Source organism: Lepidochelys kempii, chromosome 5 (genome assembly GCF_965140285.1).
Source record: "Lepidochelys kempii isolate rLepKem1 chromosome 5, rLepKem1.hap1, whole genome shotgun sequence".
In the NCBI taxonomy this organism is placed as follows: domain Eukaryota; kingdom Metazoa; phylum Chordata; order Testudines; family Cheloniidae; genus Lepidochelys; species Lepidochelys kempii.
This window is the reverse complement of record NC_136384.1, coordinates 51,152,571-51,171,132: the sequence shown is the minus strand read 5'-3', so window position 1 is coordinate 51,171,132 and position 18,562 is coordinate 51,152,571. Positions and strand designations below refer to the sequence as shown.

The following is an 18,562-nucleotide window of genomic DNA, read 5'->3' as shown; positions in this document are numbered from 1 at the left end:
TGCTACAGCCTTAAGCCCAGTGTGTACTGGGGGAGTATCAAGATGCTAAACTTCCTTAACTTACCTTGACATTGCAGTATTGAGCCCCAAGTGTGTGTACTTTAATCAAAGGTGTTGCTCCCTGCCTGTCCTGAGCCATCAAAGTAACCTATATTTAAACAAAATTAAAATTATAAATGAGCTGAAATATTTGAAAGAAAATTAATGGTTACTAGTAAATCACATTTATTTTTATATTTACACTTCTTTTAATTTAATCTTGCAGTTTCTGGGTATACCTTGTATACTTTTTTGTCAGCACTGTGAGGTTTTACTAAATCTCACGTACTTCTTAAGACATTTACTATTGTTTTGAAACCTTCTGAGGGAAGAAAGAATAAAATGTAAATTGTAAAAAGTTAACTCAGTATTGATGTAAATAATGTTGCTGTTAAAATTTTGTACTTTTGGCTAGATACTTAATGTATGTTTATAAACAGATGCATATGTTGTAGATTATTTTAGTTTTGTTTTTTTTAATAATTGCATAATCAAGGAATACGCCATTACAATTAAGTGCTTTGTATTCTTTAGAAAATTAATACTTTATCCTGAAGACATTTTTTCCTCTAAATGACATCTAAATTCAGATATACTTTACGGAAGGTATCTATTTAAATAAATAAAATCCTGTGTTATGGATAAATGAGGAGATATAGGAATGTAAGTATTCTTTATGAATAGACCATAAAACAGCATATGAAGGTGAAAACTTGTATATCCTTAGTACAGCAGTAAATAATAGAGTTGCTTGATCTGTTCTTATACTGAAATTTCATCTAGCCATCCCTCTAATCTTAATCGTGGCCTAATCCTAGGGTGACCAGATACCCCATTTTTAAAGAGACAGTCCTGTTTTGGGGGACTTTTTAATACAGGCACCTATTATTCCCCCACCCCCTGTCCTGTGTTTTCACAGTTGCTATCTGGTCACCCTACCTAATCTTCCATACTCAGGGGAACTTCTGCTTGAGTCAGGACGACAGGTCAGGTTTACTCAGCGCAAGGCAAAGTTTCAGCTACAGCAGTAAACACAGAGCATATCCATAGAGCATGTTTTAACTCATGGTGTTCAAAGGCTTACCATGGTCTCACTTTAAAAGCTTTCATTTTCTATATTTGGCAATCAGCAACCAGAAATCAGCTACACTATGGCCCTTTATAAGTGTTATGGCTGGAAGACACTGGCTCTTTTTATCTTAAAAGTAGGAAAACAGGACTGAGTACGTTAACATGACAATTTTCTAATTTTCCATTTAAATAGAAACATGTATCTCTTCAGAATGTAAGCAAACTTGAGACAGGTTCTTCAAGATTGAGAAAAGATATCACAGGGAAAGTGATCATTCTATGTTTTAGAAAAGTTATAAGTCATTACAACGTTGAAACCATCTTTTTGTTAGTCTCCTAATGAACATGAATGCAGTAGTTTATTACATCATTAGTACTCCAGTATGTTTCTAGGGGCAGGGGAATGAGATACTAGTAACTAGTGCTTAGGTTTTGCTCTGTGGTACCTTGAAGGTATGGGGTGTGCTCTTGTTGTAGCTCAAGGCAGTAGCGGTTATGGGCCGCACAAGCTTCATTCTCAGCTCTCCCCGCTCCCAAGGCCTGCCTCATCCTACCCCTTTACATGGCCTTCAGCCTCTTTCACCTCGCTGCCACGCAAAGGAGCCTTGGTTTAGTTGAAAGAAAAGTAGTACTTGGGGCACCTTAGAGATTAACAAATTTATTAGAGCATAAGCTTTCCGGAGCTACAGCTCACTTCATCGGCTGCATACAGTGGAAAATATAGCAGGGAGATTTTATATACACAGAGAACACAAAACAATGGGTGTTACCACACCGACTGTTAACACCAGTGGTCAGGAAAAGTGAGCTATTACCAGCGGGGGGACCTTTTGTAGTGATAATCAAGGTGGGCCATTTCCAGCACTTTACAAGAACAGTAGGAGGGGAAATAAACAAGGGGAAATAGTTTTGTTTTACTTTAGTTTGCAGCCCAGGGTAAAGCACGGCTCAGGCAGGTTCCCTGGCCTCACCCGCCCCATAACAGTTGGGATTTACTGCCGGAGGCTGGCGTGAGGACGGGTCCGTAGGTTTCTCGCTGCAGAGGGAGCCCGGCAGGCGGGGGCGCAGAGCGCTGCCGTTCCGCGTAACTTACCGTCTCTGCCCCCAGGGCAAATGGCGCATGGACGGGCCAGGCCGAGCAGGGCGCAGGTGCCCGCGAGGCCCGGGCTGGAGGCGGGGCCGGCAGGTGAGTTCCCGGGGCGGGGCTGGAGGGGATGGGCGGTCGCCTGACTCGAGGGGCGGGAGCGACCCAGGCGACCGCGGATCCAAGCGGAGCGGCCCGGCCCGACCCCACCCCACAGCGGCTGGGCGTTGTGCGGCGGGGCCGTGCGCGGAGCTGAGAAGTCGCTGGCGGGACGCGGAGGCTCGCGGTGAGCGGGGCGGCCCTTTGTCTGGCCGGGGGGAGAGGCGAGGAGGACAAGGGCTGTGCAGGGGCGGAGGAGCCGGCTCTCTGCAGATCCCCTTGCAGAATCGGGGCCCAAGACCCCCTGCTCCTGGGACTCGGTGAAACAGCGGCCAGAGAAGTGCCTCGTGGGTCTCTGCGCGTCACTTGATTGGGACGGGCTCGGTATAAAATCCTTGGAGTTTAGTTTATAGGCAATTAAACACTTCCCCACGCTTCGCTCTTAGACCTTGCATTGTCAACGTGAAATGGCTGCTGCGGTCATTGTTGGTTTCTCTGCGTTACCTTCGCTGTAACGCTAGAGGATAAAATATGAAGCATGATTGTTTCCAGGGGGAATGGGTTTATTTTTTTTTCTAAAGTGTTGGCCTTTCTTTGAAGAATGCCCCAGTTTTGGTGGGGTTGTAAGTCTGTCGAGGAATAGTTTTTATTTTTGGCTTGTTCAGTGCTGAGCCCGTTGTTGGTATTTAACAGTTTCTTCAATGATGTTTATAGGAACCGCACATGAAGTGGGAAGGGGATAACTTATAAATATTCATACAATTATCTAGGTGTTCCTAGAACAGGAGATCGAATCACAAATGTCTTCCAGAAGTGCGTTGTCGCAGCACAGATCGAGGGAGCATGGCAGAGCTACACAATATGATGAAGTATACGTGGATTCCTCTTTTTTGGAAGATACAGCAAGTCTGCCTCAAAGTTCACAAAATGCTGAACTGCTACTGAGTGTGGATGCCTTGCCAGCACCACCTCTCCCACTGCAACCACCTCTCGGCCCTGAATTGTACCCAAGTGATCAAGAAGAACCCTCTGATCTCAAACCAGTCAGGCGCTTCATTCCAGACTCCTGGAAGAACTTCTTCAAAGGGAGAAGAAATAATCCAGAATTGGATAAGCCAGCATCAGATATAAAATACACTTCTGGTGGAGTTGAGTGTTCTCCACCAGCGTCTCCAGTACAGCAAAACCACAAGTCAGCTGCTAGTTCTTATAAAGACCCATATGGAGGGTCAGGTGGAAGCTATAATTCAGGAAAAGAAGCTGAAGCCATGCTTACCCAAGATCTTTATCCCTCCCTAGAACGACATACTCAAATGGCTCTAACTTATAGTGAGAAAGTGGAAGCTTATAATTTGAGATACTCCTACATGAAATCATGGGCAGGTTTACTCAGAATTCTGTGTGTTGTAGAGCTGCTTTTAGGTGCAGCTGTCTTTGCTTGTGTCACAGCCTATATACACAAAGATAATGAATGGTACAACATGTTTGGATACTCACAGCCGTATGGTTTTACAGCAAACAGTATATATGGAGGCTATTATTATAGTGGCCCCAAAACCCCTTTTATACTTGTTGTAGCAGGCTTGGCTTGGTTAGTGACCATAGCGCTTCTAGTGCTTGGCATGTCAATGTACTATCGAACTATTCTTCTGGACTCGAATTGGTGGCCTTTAACTGAATTTGGAATTAATGTTGCATTATTCATTCTGTATATGGCTGCTGCGATAGTCTATGTGAATGATGCTAACCGAGGTGGACTCTGTTATTACCAATTATTTAAAACACCAATGAATGCATCATTTTGCCGCATAGAAGGGGGACAGACAGCAGCAATGATCTTTTTGTTTGTCACAGTGATTGTCTATCTTATTAGTACAGTCGTTTGCCTAAAGCTATGGAGACATGAAGGAGCAAGGAGGCATAGAGAATTAATGGAACAAGAGGTAAGTCAAAAACTATCAGATCAAACTGATTGCATCAATTTTCTTGTGTGCATTTAGAGTGCACGTTGCAAGGTGGGATTAAGTAGTAAACATTGGGTTCCAGTTATCATTGTGCCTTGGGCTAACTGTTACATTAGGCACGTCATCTTGGTACTAGTTTTCCCAACTATACAACAGGAATATTTACCCACTTTTGTAATATTCTGAGCTCCCTAAAGGAAAGTGTCACATTGCAAGGTGCATTTCAGACCAGTGAGGGGTTGTCACTACCTGCCCTCAGTGCTTAATTTGTAATGAAAGAGGTGCTGGGGCCCAAGCAATTTTTTTTTTTTTTACTTTCATAACGATGCAGCAACCCCAGAGGTGCCAGGGCTATGTACTGCCAAACCCAAAGGTGCAACGAGCCGCCCTGGCACAAATGAAGCACTGCCTGCTCTGTAATCTTGGGTGCCTCACAATGCTTTGCTGCTGTCGTTCTCAGCTAGAGCAACTCACAAACAGCCTGCAGGTCACACTCTGAGTGTGTTTGTGTAGCTGCAGCTCTGGTCCATCAGCTCAGACCCCAGCAGCCTGTCAGCAGCATCCAGTCACACTCTGGCCTTAGTTATTATTTGCAGGTGATCCCAATACATTTCCAGTCCTGAATTTTCAGATAGTAAAGGTCCATTGCCCCTGTAAAGAGTCAACATGGAACAGTTTGCTACTTTAACCGGAGTTACCAAACGGTTCAGTTTAAACACAGCACTGAATTAGTTTAGATGAATAATAAAACAAGTTTATTTTACTACAAATAGAACGATTTTAAGTGAGTATAATGTATTAAAGTCAGAAATAGTTACAAGAGAAATAAAGATAAAATGCTTCCTAGTAGCTGAAATTTAACAAGCTAGACTTGGTTCAAAGTAAAGTCTTTTCCACATTTCCAACAACATGGCTGACTAAATTCTAGGTCACACCCTTTCCCGCCAGCCCCCACAATTCAAAGGGGTGGTTTTGCACAATTATTACAGTAGTGTGTAGGGTTTGAATACAGGGGTGGTCACAGAAAGGCACTAGCAAAGCACCTGATCCAGCATCCATTGAAGTCAGTGGTAGTCTTTCCATTGATTTCAGCAGACCTTGGGTCATGCAGTCACATGGAAAATATTGAAGTACTTTCCCTAAGTCAGCTGGTCAACTGCTTCTTAGTACATACTCTCTTCTGAAAAAAAGATAGGGAAGAATATAGTATAAACTGACTTACTTTAACACTTTAGTAGGAGGCCTTAAAGCAAATGAGCCTTTGAAGACCGAACTTTCAATTTAGAAGTTTGTCAGAGCTACTCTAAGGATATTAGAAACTGATTTTGTGAAGTGTGCGAAATACCAGACCACCACTCCTGACATATCTATGCATTTTCAGCTTTCCTCACACTACTAATTCAACACTGTGTTCTTGGATCTGAGAAGCCAAAGCCAAGCCTAAGTATTTGTCACTTATGTAATGATAAAAAGAAAAGGACTTGTGGCGCCTTAGAGACTAACAAATTTATTTGAGCATAAGCTTTCGTGAGCTACAGCTCACTTCATCGGATGTGAGTGATGAAGTGAGCTGTAGCTCACAAAAGCTTATGCTCAGATAAATTTGTTAGTCTCTAAGGCGCCGCAAGTCCTCCTTTTCTTTTTGTGAATACAGACTAATACGGCTGCTACTCTGAAACCTGTCATGATGTAATGATGTTTCTCTGATATTTAGAGTAAGAAAGGTTGGCAATTTTTTAAATACAGAAAGCTAGATAACTGAGTGCTGCTTTTTACTGGTTTCCTATGGTCTGGATATCCTGTGTGAAACAAAAAAAACTTTAATGCATTAGTCCTTAAATTCTAAATCAGTTTTCAGGTCTGTTCCTGCAAGCCCTTTCTCATTAGCATATTTACACTGTTTGTATGCCTTGTAGCTCTTGTATTAAAAAAAATCATAATTCTTGATTTACCATGGTCAAAAAATCATAATTCTAGTTGTTTTAGCAATGTTGGGCATAGGTGGAGTGGCTTAAGGCTTAAAAGGAAAAAAAATCCACTGAAATGAAATATATATTGTCATTATGCAGCCTACAAATATGCTATAAAGCATCATGCTGTAACTTTGATAGAGTTCAGTACAAATTATGTTGTAGGGGCTCTAAATATAAGACTGCAGAATCACTTGTACTCTGTTTCAACTATTTTGCAAATGGATTCGCAACATATTAGGAACATCCTTTATTATTAATTGCTTAATCTCCTATCTGGTGGATGATAACAGAAAATTTGTTTTATTTTTGCTTTATCAGCTAAAGCATTCCAAGTGGGTTGTGCAAAGCATGATCAAATTGAAACTCACATTTTATTAAAAATGACTAAAATATCACATTCCACAAAATTCAGAGGATATACTTGAGCCACACCTAAATAGGATTCAGTTTTTGATTTTCCTTCTCTCACTAGAGAGGAAGAACAGTGGATTTCCTCCACTTTCTAATTTCAAACTTTAATTTTTCCTTTGTAAAATTCTCCTTAAAAGACACAGTTTTACTCATGACGTGTCCTAATTTTAAATTAAATGAGTAGCTGTATCATTCTCACAATATTCTTGTTAGAAGATTAATTTTATATTATAAAAATCTGAAAAAATAAGTTTTACTGAAGTTTATATATAAAATGATCAATTTATTCCCACCCACCGTCCAACATTCTTCTACTCTATTTACTTGAAAATATTCCTAAATAGATTATTTTTATAGTGGTTGGTTTGACTGAGCTGAGTATGATGGAAAATTGTTGAGGGCTGAGTTATTTTCCCAAAACAGATTTTAAAAAAAGAATGATTACTGCCCCCAAAGAGTTCATGGGTTAATATCAGACAAAATATAAGAGAGTAACAAAAATGGTCGGGAGGAGATTGAAGTAACTGAAAGCCTATGCTGTCCCACGGGTGTAATTCTTAAAGTTGTGTGTGTGGTGTTGTTTTTAAATAAATGCCAAAAATGGCTCAGAACTAAACTGGATGGTGGTAAACTGAATCTCATTGATGGTTCAACCTGGTGTTGAACAAAAAAAACAACCTGTCAGCCATTCTTGCAACCGTTTCTATCACTTCTCAGTGACTCAGCAGACATCCTGGGCTGCAGAGTGACAATCCTGGAATCTTCTTATAAAATGCTCCAAATAAACTGGTCTAAATTGTTACAATATTTTTTGAATTACTGGCTTCTCTTTCAAATTTTCTTTAAAACTAATGACATCATACTGCCACACACAGCTTTCCTGAAAATAATAGATTTATTCATATTTAAACATTAATTGATCACAAATACCCTGTGTCCTATGACTTTTATGGGGTTTAGGATATTAAAGGTTTGTGCTTTTGCAGAATACATGTGTGATTCAAACCTTCGTTAAGCAATAAACTGTCTCCTTTTTTTTTTAGATGAAAACACAATCTTTTTTACCAAAAAGGATGGTAAGAATCAAATTTCTTCTCTCCTGTGTCTCTCTCCTAATTTTCTGACTGATATTATTATAGGATGGAAAGAGGTAAAGTTTTCCAAAGTGCTGACCAGAATAAGTTAATCTCTGTGTCAGATTCTCGCATTAAGTCTTAGCTCCTTAACACAAGACCGGTGGAACGCCACTATTTCTCAATCTTTTCTGGTCCTGAGGGAAGTCGTGGTCAGGTAGAACTCAAGCAATACCCCCTTTGGAGTATATCAACATTGCCTTCTGAATATTGTGGTTAACTTCCTTGACCATGGTAAACAAAGGAACTCCCTGCAGGAATGAGCAGCACCCATTGTTCCAGCTCTCCTCTAGAGCTTAGTGATGCTCATCAAGTGGCCTTTCTTGGTTTCAGCCTTGTTTTCCAGCTGGATCTGGTTCAGAGCTCTAAATTCTAATTCTTTGCCTCAAGTGTTTTGGTGCACCTGTGGTGCCTTTTTGTCTGTGTGTCAGTTTCTTGTTTTCAACAGACTTAAGACGGTTTGTATCGGTGCTTGGTCTGCTACTTTTTTGAATATGCTTGGGTTCAGTACTTCTTGGCACACATTTCTCTTGTTGTTCTGGTGCCTCCCTTGACAGGTCAGGACTTGACCCATTCTCCTCCCCCTTGGTGTTTTGGCAAGTATGACAGTGAGGAAGAAAGAAAGTTCGGTGTCTTCACATCTTGGCCACGTTGTAGGACAGGGGTGGACAAACTTTTTGGCCTGAGGGCCAGACTTGTGGGGAGGAGGGAACTGCCCCCCCAGCACTTGCTGGCCACGCGGCTGGGAGCCAGGGGAGCGGAGCAGGGTCACTCCAGTTCCCGCAGGAAGTGGCCAGCCCGCCCCCCGAAGGAGGCCTGGGGCCCCACACAGCCCCCCCAAGGCCCAAGGGGGCTGTGTATGTCACCAAAATAGCTAGGGACGGCCCTGCAACCATGATATGCAGGATATATCTGCACATGTCATCTGATGAGCAAAAAGGTGTGGGAAGTGCCTCCAAACCGTTATTGAGGCACCCCAGAGAGAAAAGGCTAACCCGGAGCACTTTGAAGGGTAAATCCTTCAGGCTGAAACCTGAGTTAACCAAGACTACTGTGCCTTCTCTGCTCAAACCCCTAGTTTAGCAGTTTAAACTAAACCAGTTTAGTAAGAGTCGGGCAGTTTTACCACCAAATGCCTTGTGTAGTCATCAGCGAAGCTTTGCCAAGTGTTGGAATCTTGGGAATTTAAAGTCAAGGATATTGAGCGGTCTTTCCTCAGATGAGGCAGAGCCTCTGAGCAAGTGGTTGAATAAGGAGAGAAACTCTGCTATTCTCCAGCATGTCTGAACTTAAGCTCATACTTCAGATAGTTCCACACTGAGACGTCTGGATTTTCCCCTCTTGTGTGCCCAGAAAAGAGAAGCCAGTGATTTTGGGTAACTGTGTGTGCTCAGTAATCGAATCCAGGGCTCCTGGATCTCTCTGGAGAAGCCCCAAAGCCCACAGTATCGTTCTGGAGACACACCTCTAACTGTGCGCCAGCAAAGGCAGTATCTCTTGGTGCAGCCAGAACGCTTTTTGCACTGAGGCAGATGTTTATGCCCAGAGAAGCTCTGCCTTAGACACCAGTGCCCACAGCACTTCCTGTGCAGGGGCTCCAATGGTACTGATGCTCCCAAGGCAATACTTCCCACACAACCTTAACTCTGCCCCCATAAAAACTGGGAACTTCACCGTGACTTTCTCCTGCCTAACAGAAACTACCCTTTTCTCTGTGCCCACCACAACACCAAATAAGGATTCTTATTCCTACACTCCAGCAGGACCCTCAGGGAACGGGAAAAAATTTTGCTGATTGACAGAGATTAAATTAGAGCCACTGAGCTACCTTTCTTCATAGTTTTCTTGTTGCACAATCACAATTAGTCTAGTAATACCTTAGGGGACTTCCTTAAACTTTCCAGTACTTCATTCAAGTCACACAAGACTAATACAGTATTCCCAAGCCCCCAGAGGAATGCTGTATTAAGGAACTGGTGTCACTACTGGGGCAGATTTAAGGTGGTTGTGTTGTGTGAGAAATCTCACTTTATATTTCTATATCCCGTGGTGGTGTAGCCATGTTGGTCACAGTATATTAGAGAGGCAAGGTGGGTTGGTCCAATAAAAGATATTCACCCACTTTACATTTTCCAGTTTTCTAACTCATGCTTTGTTTTTGTCTCTGATATTACAGTTGCATTCAGGAAGGCATAGGAAACCGTTTAATACCTGCAACTTTAACTCCACACTAACAATTATTTTGTGTTTTTTTATGTTTATCATTTTTACTTTTAAAATTAGTATGAAAGTGAAGACAGACCAAGGGAGGTCAATTACAGACAATTTAAATCGGTGGAAATGAAACCTGAACTACTTAATGGCCACATACCATCAGGGTACATTCCTAAGCCTATAGTGATGCCAGACTACTTAGCGTGAGTGTTTTTGAAATTTTCCATTGTTTGTTTCATCAAAGAGGTGGTATTTTTTCTATTGGCTTATTTTAGTATCTAACCACTTTTTCATGCTTCATACTCTATTGGTCTCCAGTTTCTTAGACATGAATTTTAAATAAGAGAATGATGGCCTGTGGACGTAGTATGTACATATTTAATATAAATGCATACTTTAAAAAATCAAAATTTTGTAATAGATTAAATAATTAAAATATCTAACAGAATATTTACCAAGGGGATGAGGAAAGGACATACAGTGATACAAAAATAACTGAGAGAATAAATGTACAGGCATTTCTTTGAACTTTTCTAGAACCTGCAATACTTGTTAAACAGTCTGACTGACAAAATCAGAATCAAACCTTAGCAAAGGAAATTTAGAAATGAGTAAAATTCACAGAAAGTAATAGTCTTTGCAAGCTAATGAAACGCCATAGGTCCATAAGGACATGTTTCAAATAATGTTAATTTGCATAACACTTAACTCAGATTTCAAAGTCTTGCGTATAACCTGCTGAAGTTTGCATGTGCTCAAAAAGCCACATTTACAGCTTTTTTGGAAAGTCAAAACTCCAGCACTAATAATCGTTTTTCTTATAGGAAATACCCAGCAATTCAGACAGACGATGAGCGAGATCGCTATAAAGCTGTGTTTAATGATCAGTTTGCTGAATATAAAGAGCTCTCTGCTGAAGTTCAGGTGGTCCTAAAAAAATTTGATGATTTGGATGTATTGGTGAGCAAGCTGTCCCTTCACCCTGTAAACATGCTAGTAAGTAGATAATTAGATGCGTGTGTTTTTAAAAAAATTAATCGCAAAGCTAAACTAATTTGTTTTTGAGAATTGAGCACAATCTTAAACAGCTAGACTGCCTATGGGAAGAGAGAGACCTGATAATGCTAAAGATGAACAAACAGGATGGATTTGATCTCCTGAAAACCTATTATCTTCATATTAAAGAAATAGTGAAACACTTCATAACTAGCTTTGACCCATATTTTCATCTATTTTTATTTTAGTTGTTTTCAGTTAGTTTCCATCTTAATTGAAAGTTTTGACTAATTTTAGTTGTTAGTGTTGACAAATTCAAACTAATGTTTTCAATGAAAACAAAAACTAAGCTATATCTCAGTTCACACATTTGACAAGTCTGGGTAGAACTTATGGGAGAACACTAACAACAAACATAAGGTTTTTAAAATGCTTCACCATTTTGTTTTAATAGGAACATGACAGAATTTCAAAAGTTCTGCAAGAATACAAAAAGAAGAAGAATGTGAGTATTTTCAGATTTACGTTTTAATACTAGTTTGCAACAGGGGCATAGGCATGGTGGGCCATGGCCCACCCACTTAGCATCCAGGCCCAGCCCCAGCACCCCATCCCACTTCCTGGCAGGAGCACTGCGGGGAGGCAGAGTGGGTAGGGTCACGGGAGCTCCCATTTTTCTGGGCCCCACCTGGGCACACCCCCTTGGCCCAGTGGCTAATCTGCCAATGGGAGGAGGGCAGGTGAGTGAGCAGGCAGCCCACCAGCAGCAGAGGAACCCTCCAAAAGGGTAGGCCTGCCATTGGGGGAGCCAGGCCCAGTTTGGGGCAGTGTAGATGGGAACTGTTACCACTGGAGAACGCAAAAAGAAAAGGAGTACTTGTGGCACCTTAGAGACTAACCAATTTATTTGAGCATGAGCTTTCGTGAGCTACAGCTCACTTCATCGGATGCATACCGTGGAAACTGCAGCAGACTTTATATATACACAGAGAATATGAAACAATACCTCCTCCCACCCCACTGTCCTGCTGGTAATAGCTTATCTAAAGTGATCATCAGGTTGGGCCATTTCCAGTGCACACCTAGGGCTCAGGGGCCTCTGGCCAGAGCGTCCATCGCCCGCCGCAAGGCCGGCTGGAGGTGGGGACGAGGCGGCCCCGAACCCTCATGTCCTCCTTCCTCCACCCCCTTTTGTTGCCCACCCACCTGAAGTTGGGGCCCACCCAAGTGTCCCGTCCTGGCTATGCCGCTGGTTTGCAATGATCATCCAATGGGTGGTTAAGAGGATGTAAGTCAGTGGTGGGCAACCACTCTGCTGGCGGGCCGTGAGACAGTGTTTACATTGACGGTCCACAGGCACAGCCACCCGCAGCTCCCAGTTCACGGCCATTGGGAGCTGCGGGCGGCTGTGCCAGTGGATGGTCAACGTAAACGCTGTCTCGTGGCCCGCCAGCGGATTACCCTGACTGGACGCAGGTTGCCCACCACTGATGTAAGTAGACAAAAGCAGCTTGAACGGCAGGCACGATCTATTAGTTAAGGGCATGCCCAGCCTTTGCATGTTACGGTGTTCAGTGTACCTGTCACATAAAACGCTGGAGACTTGAGAAAGCAGGTAAAGTTTGTTGTCCAACTCATTACAATTTCATGTTGGTTGCATCTTGTGATAGCTCTAAATAGATAAACTAGATTTCAAAAGAAACCGTTGATGTTCTTTGGCTAAGATGTTTTTCTGTTTGACGGTAGGTCCCATATATTAATGTCTTGCCTTGAGAAGGCTTGCTAACATTGTTCAGTTATTTTTTTGGAACCAATCCATTTTCCATCCACACATGCAACAAAAAGCCAACATTCCTTGTAAGTGATTAAAAACAACAAGGTACATATGCTTAATCTTGAAAGGAAGTCTCTCATTTTCTTTTTAATCAACTCTTTTTTGGGGGGTGGGGGGGTGGACTATATATTAGTTGCAGAATAACTATTGCTGGAATCCAGAAGGGGTTCTATTTTATTGCTATTAAGTAGGTTAGGTAGGGGTGTGTGTAATTACTTGCATTCCAGTAAAATCTTGGCAATATAATCTCGTGATTTGTACCTTTTTGGTTTTTTTATTCAATGCAAATTGACGGTTCATATTAGTCTGTTGTGTCATTTGTTTTGTACATTCATTTTTTTTTGTTAAAGATCACCAGATACAAACCATCAGAACACAAATATATAACTGAAACAGGGCAGCACAACAAATAAAATTGCATTACTTTACTAAATGGCTAAAATATATCAAAACCACAGCCCGTTTTCCACCCACCAAGAAAGCAGGAAAAGGGCAGGTAGAAGAAATTATGTTCAGGAAAGAACAGCATGTGTTTGGAAGGCATGTATCCATATGCATATGTGCTGTCCTCAGCCAACTACATTATTGATTGTTCTTGGAGAAAACTGAAAGATACATTGTATTAATATGAGTTGTTCGTTTGCTTGTATATTTCTTGCAGGATCCTACATTTCTGGAGAAAAGGGAACGTTGTGACTATCTAAAGAACAAACTTTCTCACATAAAACAAAGAATTCAGGACTACGATAAAGTTATGAATTGGAACACACAGCCATAGTATCACTCTAACTTTATGTGGAAGCTGCTTAGTATATTGAAAGAGAAATGATTTTTAAATATTTATCTTCAAAATTATCAACTTCCTAATGTGAAACTGATTGCTTCCTCAATCAATGCCGATATGTAGTCTCTTTAAATCTTGTGCATTTCGAACCAATTTTGCACAGAATCATATTTTAAATGCAATATAACAAATAAGTTAACAAGCTGTTTTATGGAATCTACACTAATTGTATGTTTTATTAATAGATAAATGCCTAAGTCTGTCCCTTTTTATGCAGTCATAGGTATGGTTATTTTTACTCATCTGTTCTCCCTTTCTTTTGTCTCTCTCTTTCCATGTGTGCACCCTTTCCACCAGATCTGGTTCTTCTAGATCTAGTCAAGAACCTGTGCAGTAGTGCTGTAACAACCTCAGATAATGACTTGGTGTATTTCCTGTATAGTTAGAGCCCTGCAAATCTGCAGATATCCACTTCATATCTGCAGACCATGTTTGTGGATCAGATGCAGATACAAATTTTGTATCTGCATAGGGCTTTACGTATGGTACTGGAAAAAACTGCCGCTATGGAACTAGCACTCTCTACAAACCTCCCCTTCGTGACATAGGTAGAACTGCATGTGTTAAATTAAGGGAAGAGAACACCCAGAGGAACATGACTTTCTTGTTTTGAGAAAACTGGAGAGAGTAGCTGATGCAGGTAATTGTAAACACTAGGAGTCGAATGTACATAGTAAATTTTAAACTTAATTCTCAGTATAAAACCTCCCAAAAAAGTTATGGTACATAAACCATAAGCATCTGATGTAAATCCAAGTGAAATGTTTTTCACTGGTGAGACACAAGCCTCCAGAGATTTAGCGTACCTTTATACTAAACCTTACAATGTGGTCTGAATTTGTAAATCTGTTTCGTATCACAGTTGTAAATACTTACAAACTTATGCAAACAATGTCATCTTATATGAATTTTATCTTTGTATGAACTTTTTTTTACTAATTAAAATACACTAAAATTGTTAGTCATTTTCTCATCGGTATTAGCTTCTTCACTGAACAGTTTTCTAGAACCAATATGTCACTGGACATTTCATTTTGAAATATGTTATTTAAATGTCCAAAACATAATACTTGCTATAAGTACTTGGAACCAATTGCTTTTGTTAGGATTACATCATGGCTTTTGTTAGTCTTTTTTCTGAAACTTTCCATGCTTGGTCTCAGTTTAGAAGGGATTATATCGCTAAGCTATCATCAGTTATTAACTATGGTAGCTTTCCAAGTGTAGAGGAGAGGTATGTTCACAGCTTCTAGTGTAAGGCTGTGGTGTTTCCATGTGACCTTACACCGCTGTTCTAAAGCACTGCAAGTGTCTGTAACTCAAAGCCACTTCTAGCTCCCCCCCCCTTTTTTTAAAAGAAATGGGGAACACTTAAAGTGAAAAGAATTATGTCACTGTAATATCAGTGATGGGTTTCAGTACTCAAGATATGAAATTGGGATCATTGACTTTTCAGCATGCTATAAACTGGTCACATTGCTTATCCCATATATTTGAGAGCTTTATTATGCTACACACTTAAAAAGATAACCAGGAATAAAAACGTACATGCCACATGACCAAATGAATGTTAGTTCAAGAACCTAAACTCAGGTTCTGACAGCTGAGAATTTAAACTGTAAACCTAAGTTTTTTTACCAAACATACGTGTGTGTTTCTAGGTATATTGTAGGTAATCTCTTGTTAGTTTTAACAGCTGGTCTTAAAATGTGTGCCCATCCAAATAACCAGTAAATCTATAAAATACTTATCAGAAGGTTCATATGAGCTAGATTTAACATTTTTGGGGTACTATGAATTGAGCCTGTGAAGTTTCTTTTTTTTAAATATAATATTTTGTTTTATTTTTGGGGAATGTGGTGGTGTCTTTGTTTTGTCCCTTGGGGAATAGGTTGCCAGGCCCTGCTCTCAGGGGTTGGGGCCACTGGAGGGGGGTTGCAGAGTGAACCCACTCCACACTTGTGCTGCAGTGGCGGCTCCGGTCCCACAGGTCTGGGCCTGGCTGCCTGCTTTGGGTGCTTGCGTACGGGGTCACAGTGCCACTCTCAAATTTTGGTCCCACAGGATAGATGCCACTGGTTTGGGGTGAGATTTTTTGTTCTATTTTGTTTTGTTTTTCATTTTATTTTGTGGTGTTTTTCAGTTAAAAACATGAGGCTTTAACTATGAAACATGGCTCTGGAATTTACACACACACATTTAACTTTCACATGTTTATATTCTCTAGTATGTAGAAAGTTTCACTTGTCACAATCTGGGTCTGTTCTGTTTCTTGTGGATGGTCACCAGTCTCGTAAGCTCCCTGAGTCTGGGTAGTGACCATTCAATATTATAACTTTGCATCTCTCAGGCACACCCCCAGGTGCAGACGCTGTCTGGATTTTAACTGTTGTTGTCTTTCAATGTTAATGTAAAAGTAATCCACGACTGCTGCATGATTTCCTCCCTTCTATAAGAGAACTTGTGCTGCTTGTGTATATATGGCAAAGTTCTATTTCCATTGTTGGATCATATTAAAGAAGTTCTGTATAAAATCACAAATAAGTTTGATTCCCCATAGTTTAAATTCTAGAGTATTACTAATTAAGAGGTCTCTTGGTTTTTGGTACTGTTTCTCTCCCTCTATGTGTGAAACTTGCAAGCTGCTAATTGCGTTAGTACATTCTAAGACAGAGTCTGTTCTCAAAGCAATTCACAGAGAGAGAGACTCAAAGCAATACTCTGTAACAACAGAAACAGCACCCAGAGACTCCCCGCCCTTTTGTTGTATTAACAATTGTGATTAAAATAGAGATAGAGGATGTATGTGGATGGATGCTTGGTGTGGATAATAACTGAATGATCAGGGAGGTGCCAGCCTAAGAATCCAATGTCCCTCCGCTGAAGAAGGCGTCAAGTGGAAATAACCAGAGGACCCTCGGAGGGCAGACTGGAATCCACCCAACAGCCTCAAGAATGGGAGAACCAAAGAACAAGATAACATCTAGCAGCACGGAGCTGTCAGGAATGTGCTATCTGCTGATGGATTCAGCAACAGCATGATGAAGCAATTCCCATAGACTGACATAGGAAAAAACTCCTATAAAAATGGACTCTAGAAAGTGAGAACTTTGGGGTCTGATTCTGCAAACCAACTTCCAGGAGCATCAGATGAGCATCTGACAAGGCCCTGCTCCCTCCTCATGTCCAGGCCACCTGGCCAGTAGCTTGGCATGAGCAACTCTAAGGCTGGTAACTATGATGATAACCTTGCAGAACCTGTGTGTGTATGTGTGTGTGTATGAATGAATGTGTGAATAAATATGAAATTGAATGGAGTGTTTATAGCTATAACTGCTTACCATGATTCTTTCTGTATTCACAATAAATGTGGTATTTTGCCTTTTCCCCTTTAATAAGATCCTGATCCTGCTGGTTTTTATTGGTATAACGCCACTGTGTTAATATCAGGATGAAAAAGCTGCATTTCATAAATGATTCTTACCACTTTCTGGACCATACAGTCCAGTACAATTCTAATTCCAGTATTTACAGAATGTACTTAAGGTTTGTGTCATGGGGCAATTATTCTGATGTTAGTTTTAAATTACAGATAAATCTGCTGCATGAGCAGTTTTGCACACCTGATATGCTGCTTTTCATATAATTACTCTTGGGGAAAAAGATCTAGGAATTACCTGAGTTCTTTATCAAAACATGATATGAGAAAGAAAGAAAGAAAGAAAGAAAGGCCTGAGATGTAGGAGAAATTCTTTAGGACAATGGTGCAACTACATTACAGTGATAAACTAGAACTCAGGGTGCACTATATGTAATAGATTGCTCACACTGTTAGACGTATCATGTGTTATAGATTCATAGATTCATAGAAGGTTAGGATTGGAAGGGACCTTAGGAGGTCATCTAGTCCAACCCCCTGCTTGAAGCAGGACCAATCCCCAATTTTTGCCCCAGATCCCTAAATGGCCCCCTCAAGGATTGAACTCACAAATGGCCCCCTCAAGGATTGAACTCACAACCCTGGGTTTAGCAGGCCAATGGTCAAACCACTGAGCTATCCCTCCCCAGTTCCCATTCATTTTAATAATCTGCTCTTTTACTATGATTCATGGCTTGGGTGAAAGAACTCTGCTCATAACTAATTGTTAAGTAGACACATGTAAAGAAAGCATGCCCTTCCATAATTTAGTGGAAACTTACGTGTTTTACTCCTCTTAGCAGCTATTTATTTAGAAGCCTGTGTTGTTTTACAAAATGGTCTTTATGGTAGATGGTGAAAATAACTGAAGTCTATTCCTTTAACGAATGCTTAAGTATGAACTCTCATGTGAAGTAGTTATGAAAATTTTATTTTTGTTTAATCTGAATGTGGGCCTTATGTCAGCTTTACAGGTTTGAAGTTCTTTACCCATGCATGAGATATAGCTTAGCAGTAGCAATAGCAATTTGTGCTATCAGTGTGTTTTGGCAGGGTTTACTGCTAGGATATGAAGGTAGCAGAGTCTCTTTGTTCACTCAGGGCTTGTCCACACTTAAAACAGTGCAGTGGGGCAGCTAGGGTGGCCAGATGTCCTGATTTTATAGGGACAGTCCCAATATTTTGGCCTTTTTCTTATATAGGCTCCTATTATACCCCACTCCCGTCCCAATTTTTCACACTTGCTGTCTGGTCACCGTAGGTGCAGCTCCCCCGACCCCTCTGTTTAGGTATTCCACCCCCGTGCAATGTAGTAGCTAGGTCAACAGGAGAATCACTGAGGGGGTGGATTTTTGTACTTATACTGACCTAATTTCCTAGTGTAGACCAGGCCTCAGTCTCTGCTGGATTTGCCAACTATTTACTCTTAGGGCACATCTACACTTGCAAAGTTACAGCGCTGCTCAGCGCGTGCTAAAGGAA

General features: G+C 40.9%; 2 protein-coding genes across 4 annotated transcripts in view; one reads left to right on the top strand and one right to left on the bottom strand.

Moving 5' to 3' along the window:
* AK6 (adenylate kinase 6) overlaps positions 1-2,288 on the bottom strand; it is a 35,694-nt gene extending 33,406 nt beyond the window's left edge. Inside the window, exons 1-2 of the mRNA XM_073344346.2 lie at positions 2,204-2,288; positions 65-148 (exon numbers count right to left, since the gene is read on the bottom strand). The gene's annotated coding sequence lies outside the window, so the exon portion shown is untranslated. The remainder of the gene's footprint in view (positions 1-64; positions 149-2,203) is intronic.
* Positions 2,011-17,060, top strand: MARVELD2 (MARVEL domain containing 2). 3 transcript variants are annotated; one of them, XM_073344341.2, is made up of 7 exons: positions 2,011-2,296; positions 3,064-4,236; positions 7,685-7,717; positions 10,058-10,191; positions 10,813-10,984; positions 11,439-11,489; positions 13,480-17,060. In XM_073344341.2, the coding sequence occupies exons 1-7, from the start codon at positions 2,231-2,233 to the stop codon at positions 13,594-13,596; spliced, it is 1,746 nt and encodes a 581-aa protein (XP_073200442.1). In that variant the 5' UTR covers positions 2,011-2,230; the 3' UTR covers positions 13,597-17,060. The 3 variants fall into 3 exon arrangements, with proteins under 3 accessions (XP_073200442.1, XP_073200443.1, XP_073200444.1); XM_073344343.2 differs by lacking the exon at positions 2,011-2,296 and adding an exon at positions 2,341-2,480; XM_073344342.2 differs by lacking the exon at positions 7,685-7,717 and having other exon boundaries at positions 2,014-2,296.
* The last annotated feature ends 1,502 nt before the right edge of the window (positions 17,061-18,562 follow it).

Excerpts from the sequence above, each read along its gene's own strand:
- MARVELD2 (XM_073344341.2), top strand. The coding sequence starts at position 2,231 with ATGGACGGGCCAGGCCGAGCAGGGCGCAGGTGCCCGCGAGGCCCGGGC. Across the intron at positions 2,297-3,063 it reads GCTGGAGGCGGGGCCGGCAG|GTGTTCCTAGAACAGGAGAT; the intron begins GTGAGTTCCCGG and ends ACAATTATCTAG. Across the intron at positions 11,490-13,479 it reads AATACAAAAAGAAGAAGAAT|GATCCTACATTTCTGGAGAA; the intron begins GTGAGTATTTTC and ends TATTTCTTGCAG.